The sequence below is a fragment of the Barbus barbus genome, assembly GCF_936440315.1.
Source record: "Barbus barbus genome assembly, chromosome: 13".
In the NCBI taxonomy this organism is placed as follows: domain Eukaryota; kingdom Metazoa; phylum Chordata; class Actinopteri; order Cypriniformes; family Cyprinidae; genus Barbus; species Barbus barbus.
In genome coordinates, this window is record NC_136741.1 from 15,907,325 (window position 1) to 15,915,761 (window position 8,437).

Consider the following 8,437-nt stretch of genomic DNA (forward strand, 5'->3'; position numbering starts at 1 on the left):
ATTCATAAACTGCCGCATTAAATGCTCAGTTCATCTTCTGTTTATTGATATGGTTGAAGGAGGGGGGTTTCGGAAGGGTTGGGGGGAATTGTAACCTAAAGGCACGCTAGTCCCCGTTGCTATGGTCCCCCACCGGCTCCACATTGCGAGCAAGGCATGCCATTATTCTCCCCCTGTCGAAATGTGCCGCTTCTTCTGACTTGGGTTATTGTGAGCGCACAAGTGGCCCTCAGAAGAAAATAGCATTGCAAAGAAAGGCTGAGGTCAAGGGTCACATTAGAGCCTTCCCATCGCAAACCGCGTTTTTGTGATCAAATTTGTTGGCGACACAAAGAGGCACACTATCGTATCTCAAACACAGCTCAGCCTGAGAGAGTAGTCTCTGGACTCTATTAAACTCCACTGCCGCTCAGTAGAAGCTCTCGCTTTTCAGGCAGCTGTAAGAACGTGCAGGCAGCAGAACTCTCTCTCCTCTCCTCTGCTCTGCTCAACTCCTTCACTACTGCACTGGCTGTTGAGGGATCAACACTGGTGAGTCTATCATTGGCTTCATTTACTTTCAGTGTCTGCTGTCTGGCTTAATTGAAACTTGTTTGCATTTTTAATTATTTGTATACAAACATTTTTATAGAATGGCCATATTTTGTTTTCCAAGTTTGTGCAAGCCATTTAATCTATTTATTTTTATGTACATTCATTTTTGATTTAAATATATATATTTTTTTTAAATAAAATGATTGCATTGTTTTCCTAGTTTACATGCACGCCATTTAAACTATTTTTATGCACTTTTTCTTTTTATTATACTGTTCTTATTCAAAGTGATGCCATTTAAACTATTATTTTTATGTACTTTTCTAGGCTTTTCTGCAAAATGTAAAGCAACAAAACTTTATTTATTTTATTTTTTTCAAATGATCATATTGGGGTTTCCTAGTTTATGTGCATGCCATTTTAACTATGTACTTTTATTGCATATATATTTTATTGCATTCAATGTGAGGTTATTGGTTAGAGAAGAAACTCTTTAAAAGTTCATTTTAGAACTGCATTAAGGTTTAGGATTAGTTGGCCAAGATTTGCTCTGCTTGAATGAGCAAAGTCAAAATCACTTCAGAGAATCAGCGATAAAAACATGTAAAACAGGAAATTTTGCACTGCGTTTGCTTTCTTGTGGTCATATTTTATGGTTTTGTCTATTACTGTAAAAAAAAAAAAAAGTTTCCTATGGCTGTGTTTTACCTTAAGTTCTGGAAGCATGTTGGTCTACGTTCAGCTTTGGTTAATCTGCAGTGTGCCTTACGCCTGTGATTACTTCTGCTTCTTTTGTGTGATGTGGTATAGGATCATTAGCGTCACATTGCAACCCAAGCTTGACCCCCACTTATTTCTTTAACATAAAAGTGATTCTGTATTGTTGCTAGCCTGTGGAGAAGCCTTGTTCTTCAGACATTTTGGGTTTGGAGCATGTTTTCCAAGTCGGCCACAGAACACTTGGACTGGTGCTGCTGGATTATAGTTTTTCCATTTGAAATTCTCATATTTTGTCAGAGTAAATGTGTTTTTAATGAACCACACGATATAGTTTCATACACACACCAGAGAACCACCAGAACCATTTATTAACATCTGGATTTCTCAATTGCTACTTTTTTTCTCGAAGCACAGTTCAGGACAGCTTTTTGTTTTGTAGTTCTCCACTTTTATCTGTTTAAATTACTGAAGGTTTTGGCTTGTTCTGGGACTTGAGGATTTTCCTCCCCCTCAGTTACAAATCCTGCAGCACTTTCCTATGGCAGGATCTTGAGACACTCCTTTGTACACACCTACTTTGTGTTTGTCTCTTATTGTTCCAACTCTAAGGAGAGGATATTGTGAAATGTTTTGGTAGCATATTTTAGTCATGAAGAAAGACTCTTAGTACTTAATACAAATTGAATTTTTCAGAGAAGTATTCCAAAGGGTGCGTACTTATTCCTTGAAAATGTGAGTTTATTTAAAAAAAAGTCTGAATGTGTTCTTCAGTATTTATTTTTTATTTACATTTATTCATTTATAAATATAATTGTTTTGTGGGAGTTGCACCACATGACATCGAAACACCTGAACTACCAAGGGGTCTTCTCTGTTTGTTTTTTTCTTTTTCTTTCATATTTATGCTTATTTCTGTGTTAGTTGCACCACATGAATATTATTTGGCAGTCACAGGTGCTTTTTTTCATATTAAGTTTTCATATTAATTTCATATTTTGTTGAAGTAGGCTATTAATCTTTTTTTTATGTTTCTTAGTTTATGGCAAAATATTTAATATTATTCATAGTTGTGAATTTTATGTCCCCAATAAATTTTAATTATGAAATAAAAAAAACATGCTCATCATAGATGTTGCTATATATTTATTTCATTTTATTGTATTAGATCTTGACAAAACACCATGACATTGAAATCATTTAGAAATGTATTGAAATAGCAACCTTCTGTTATGCAATATTCATAATGATATTTTGTATATAAAAAAAATCCCTTCTGTCAGCTACAGCTCTAGTAGTAACAGGTGAACATCTCCCCTGCTTTGAACCTTTCTTAAAAAGGTCTTCAGCTTATCCCTGCAGATGCTTCATTTGGCCTGATTATTAATAGAGAACTGTTATTGGATGGCGGGCTAGAATGAATGCCTCTTCCAAACAGAGTTTGCTCTTTGAATCTGAGGCAGACTGCCCTGTGCACACGCCAATGATTTGACAAAGCAGAATGCCATGAGGCCAGCTGGCTTGGACTGTAAGCAGATAGCCAGGAGTGGCTCTGGTGTGGCCACCGGATGCACCAGCACCTTCATACAGCATAGCGCGTGTGGAGGTGCGATGTGTAGTCAACTGCTCCATAGGGACATCTGCTCAGACCCCCGAGACACACAAATATCTAAGCATCTGAATTGCTGCCAAACACCCAGACAGCTGTAACACTCCCTCCCTCGCTACTCAAAGTGCGTGGAGAGGAAACCATTTACTGCTGCTGGAATAAAATGTTTTACTGTATCGCTGCTGCGTCCTTTGCTCCTTTTTTGTAAACATGTTTTGACAATGGTCAACTTTGGAAACATATTCCTAAAAGCAGGTGCAATCTTGTTCTTTTCTGTTGATTTCTTATAACAACTTTTTGGGTTCTATCAAAAATCAACTTGTATGTAGCATAGGTTGGTTTGGATATATATTGGAAGAGTGTACCAAACATGGACATTTTTGTTGATCTATCAATTTTTAATGCTTTTTTTTTGTTTTTCACAATTTTAATAAGTTATAGCCAGCATGGCTGCTGCTCCCTACATAGAAATTATACTTAAATAAGCTTTCCATTGATGTATGATTTTTTAGGATAGGACAATATTTGGCTGAGATACAACTATTTGTAAATCTGGAACCTGAGGGTGCAAAAACAAAATCTAAATATTGAGGAAGATACTTTTAATACTGTCCACATTAAGTTCTCAGCAATGCGTATTACTAATCAAAAATTAAGTTTTGATATATTTATAGTAGGAAATTAGCAAAATATCATGATTTTTTACCTAATAGACCTAATAGATTCTTTACCTAATATCCTAATTATTTTTAGCATAAAAGAAAAATGGATAATTCTTACCCATGCAATGTATTGTTGGCTATTGCTACAAATATACCTGTGTGACTTATGACTGGTTTTGTGCTCCAGGGTCACACACACACATATATATGTGTATATATATATATATATATATATATATATATATATATATATATATATAATATGTATATGTATGTATGTGTGTGTGTGTGTGTGTGTGTGTGACATTGGCCTTACTGTTCCAATACTTTTGGAGGGCACTGTATATGTATATGTATATAGATGTGTGTGTATGTATGTAGGCCTATATGGTTTTACATGTATTAACTGAATATTTACATGTTCATAAATTCCAAAATAAAATGGATATATTTATTTTATATTTATATTATCAGTTAAATTTAAATTAATTTAAACAATTAATGAAAATGTTTTTCTTTTCCTCTGTTTGCAGTTACAAAAATGGAGTCTCCCCTGACAGAACTTCCCACCTTGCTGTCCAATCAATCGATGGAGAGCTGTCCACCTGTGGACAATACAGTGGAGAACATGATCTTTGGATTCTACTACATCATAGTTTTCCTCCTGGCACTGAATGGCAATAGCCTTGCCCTGTGGATCTTCGCCCGCCAGAGAGGCAACTCTTCTCCAGCCAATGTATTTCTGCTTCATCTCGCTGTGGCCGACCTGTTTTACGTCTTCGTTTTACCCCTCAGAGCCACTTATCATTTAACCGGGGGACACTGGCCGTTTGGTGAAATTCCATGCCGTCTCGCGGGCTTCTTCTTTTATGTCAACATGTACGCCAGCTTGTACTTCCTGGCCTGTGTTGCTGGCGATAGATACCTTGCTGTGGTACACGCCGTACGCTCCCTCAAGGTCAGGCGCCCTCGTTACGCTCACATAGCCAGTTTTGCACTATGGGCTTTGGTGATAGTGTCTATGGCGCCCCTACTGGTCACCAAGCAGACTGCAGAAGTCAATGGCTCTACTGTATGCTTGCAACTGTACAGAGAAAAGGCCTCACGGCGCGCTCTCGTCTCTCTCGCCGTAGCCTTCACACCACCTTTCTTTGCCACACTGTCTTGCTACCTGCTGATAGTGAACAGTCTGCGGAAAGGTTCAAGGCTGGAGCCGGCACTGAAACTCCGAGCGCTTCGCACCATTGGTCTGGTCATGCTCATCTATATAGTGTGTTTTTTGCCCTATCACTTAAGCCGTGCAACCTTCATCCTGGGTTACGGACACCCAGACTTATCCTGCCAAATCAAAAGAGGACTAGCCCTGGCTAACCGGCTTACTTCCTCTCTAACCTGCCTGAATGGGGCTTTGGATCCCCTGGTCTACCTGTTTGCAGCTGAGAAGTTCAGGGGAAGTGTTCGCAGGATTTTCTGCAGAGACAAGTCGGGGGGGTCCTGCGCTACAAGCGGGGACCTGAAAGGCACACATGAGAGCTCTCTGAGCGCAAAGTCTGAGTTCTGAGCAAGCACTTAAAATCGTACAGATGGTATGAATATTTTTCATTGGTTTTAATGATTCGGCCTACACTTTCTGATAGTGTAGGGTCAGTTAAAGGCCAGAAAGCCTTATGTATAACCAACCATTTGATTTGGACATACTATATGTAAGTTTAAAGATCAGTTTCAAAATCACTTTGATGGTACACTCATTTCTAATAAGGTGAATGGCTTCTGTTTTTTCCCCCCTAATGTCTGCTCTAGGAGTTTTTGGTGAGTGGGTACGAAGGCCAGATTGCTTTATAAATGCATGTGCACAGCTATCCACTGTAATTACCACAGTGATATTAACGAATTTCTCTCACTTAAAGTGGATACAAGTAAGAATTTTCATGTATTAATCACTTTTTATTGCCAGTGTGTAAAAAGTTGTAATGACACTTTAAAAACCGAGACGTTCTCCGACTTCCTAAGTTGACTATAAAAGCCTGTGGATTGATTTTTATGTTAAGGTCTCAATCATAGACTGTAGGTCTCAGTCTCAATACATTTTTACCGGAAATTAAAAGCACGTGACATTTACGCGCGTTCCCTAAATATTCCGTTCCATGATGACACATTAAACAAAGGCTTATATTCAGTTTAGTGCTGAAAAAGAACTATTGTGTACTGTTACGTCAATCTATCATACAAAAAGGGGATTACTTCAAAATATAGTCTAAGTCTATAGTCTCGCTCTCATTTGTTGCGTAACGTTAGGCTATTTGTTTTATTATTGAGAGGAAAGGCAAAGCGCTCCCCACATTAATGTTACATAGGCTATTCATCGCAAGGTCGCTCTCAGCTGCATGGATGGCGTCTGGATGTTCGTTGCAACGGTATTTATAAACATTTTTTTTTTTTTGTCTGCAGTTCACTTAACAGCTGTACCCGTGAAGGTTTCCGAATTCTACATACAGACTCTTTTAACTGTAGGTGGCGCCAAAGTTGCAAAAATACACAAAACTACATACAGTTGCTTTAAAGTTAAAGTTATTCAGGACATGTGGCTTCAAGTGGCTGATGCATATATCAATCAGTTGCCAGAACACAGAGGTCGGAGACTGTGGTAAATTGTGTATAAAACTGTGTGCTGCCTTTTGAAAAATTAATGTTGTGTTTTTATTAGCATATTACCTGTTTGCTAATGACATGCTCTGACTTTGCACTGACTTCATTAGTGCACATTCTTAACAAATCATTGTGAAACTAATGCATTTCATACTAATGCATTCTTTGCGTTAAAACTAAACATATAATCATTTTTAACGGCCCCCAGGGGGTTTTCTGGTTATAGCACTCTCAAGCTGTGGTAAGAATGTGTGAAGGTTATCAAACCAGTGTGGAGTCGAAATGAATACTACTTTTTTTTGTTTTTGTTTTGTTTTTTACATTCCTTGACGGCTATGTGTTATTAAGACTATTTTAGATGCATGCACACTTCATACTATATAGTCAACTAATATTCTTAATGTACCTTTTATAGTTTAAGGTACGTAAGTACAGAATTTTTGTTGGCATAAAATACTGTTTTTGTTTTCATGTGTTTAAATAAAATTGGTATGTATCATTATATTATTTTAGTTACTGTTACAAGCTGGTATAAATGGATTTTATTTTTGGTGTCGTCATATTTCATTCATTTGTTTTTTCTGTATATCTCTAGTCAAATCCATCGATGAGTCAATTTGTTAATGCATTTAAATCAGCTGAATAAATGTAAATAAATTTAACCTCAAATGGTTATTTGTGTTTTTTCCCCCCCCTTAGGCATCAGATGCATTTTGGTGATTGCAATAATATACCCCCTATTCTCACTTACCACTAAAGTGACAGAGAACTTTTGTCACATCTCATACAGCTTCCATTAGTCTTCATAACACTTGACTTTTTTGAGTATCATCTCATGTGACATCTGCTAGTGACAATAGGCAGAATCTTGTGAAAACGTACGTTATCTACAGAATGCATCACACACGCTCTGTCCGACCACACTGTGACTGTCACCGCTGAGCTCTCATTGACAGCAGAACATAACCGCTTTCTTTACGGCTGTGTGCAAGATGGAAACCACCAGGCTAAAGCGACTGTGGCACTATTCAGGTTCTCTTTCACATCATGTGACTCAAACTATGAGCTGTCAGCAGATTATTTTCTCTCTCTCTGTCTGACTCTCTCTGTCTTTGCTTCTCTTTCCTATATTTGTGCAAGGCTTCCTGTCCATTAACGTAACAAGGCATCGTCACAGAGAGTGAGAAAGAGAGTAAGTGGGAGGGAGAATTACTGTAATGTGTGTGTGTGGTGTAGTGTATATTACTCAGGATTACTTTAGAGTACTTATCATTACGATCAGAAAACAAAACAAAACATTTACAAATGAAACATCTGATTTGAACACTTTTTTTTCAAAAGAGGTTTAGCAGAAAGATTGGTATAATGACAAAACACAAATTTAAACATTTCATTTGAACTTTTTTTTTTTTTTTTTCCAAAACAAGTGTAGCAGAAAGTTTCGTACAGTACAATCATAAAACAAAACAAACTTCAAACATTTAATTTTACTATTTTCTTTCAAAACAAGTTTAGCAGTGAATTTACACTGCTCTTTTCCATTCACCGTGAAATTAGAAGGTGGCCAGGAGTTGTCAAACTCCAAAAATATCTAAATGCACTAGAAAAGTAGGCCATATGAAAGTGGGTCTTCTGAGGCTAAAGTATGCAATAGCTTTGCAAGAGTAAAAAGCCCAAATTTAAGATGCTATTCACTGATAATCTTTCCCCCATGCAGTTCTCAAACCTCCTTCATGTTGATGTATATTCAAACATGGCACATCAAACCCAGGTTTAAGTCTATTAAGTCTATTTTTTTCTTTTCTCATGTGTCTCAGGTTTGCATGGAAAAGAGCAGTGTGCACATCTTAACATTTCATTTTGTGTTTGATGACTAAATGATAATAGAATTTTCATTTTGGAGGAACTGTTTCTTTAAATACATCTCGAGTTACTGTACAAGGTCGGAAAAAATGGGCAAAGGTTGTACCTTTAGGGGCACACCAGCATGATTCTGGGGAAGTACCCTTAAAAACAGCTTTGTACCTTATCTACTCCTAAAATGTGCAAATTAGTACCTTGGGGTGGGTCTGCTAAATGACTAAAAGTAAAGAGTGTAAAGACCATCGACTCCTCCGGGCTAGGACACCGGCAGAGAATATAAGTATCGCTTTTTATTTTTATTTTATTTATTTATTTTTTCCCTTTTTATGTTTACTATTGAAATGTTGTTGTATGCATTTGTCAATTATATTTAATTTCTGTATTTTCTTAAATGGGTGTGTATAGA

The 8,437-nt window shown here is 37.2% G+C and overlaps 1 protein-coding gene across 1 annotated transcript; it reads left to right on the top strand.

The window, feature by feature from the left end:
• Positions 1-498: 498 nt before the first annotated feature.
• Positions 499-6,828, top strand: gpr17 (G protein-coupled receptor 17). Its single transcript, XM_079431733.1, has 2 exons — positions 499-531; positions 4,056-6,828. The coding sequence occupies exon 2, from the start codon at positions 4,064-4,066 to the stop codon at positions 5,081-5,083; it is 1,020 nt and encodes a 339-aa protein (XP_079287859.1). The 5' UTR covers positions 499-531; positions 4,056-4,063; the 3' UTR covers positions 5,084-6,828.
• Positions 6,829-8,437: the final 1,609 nt, after the last annotated feature.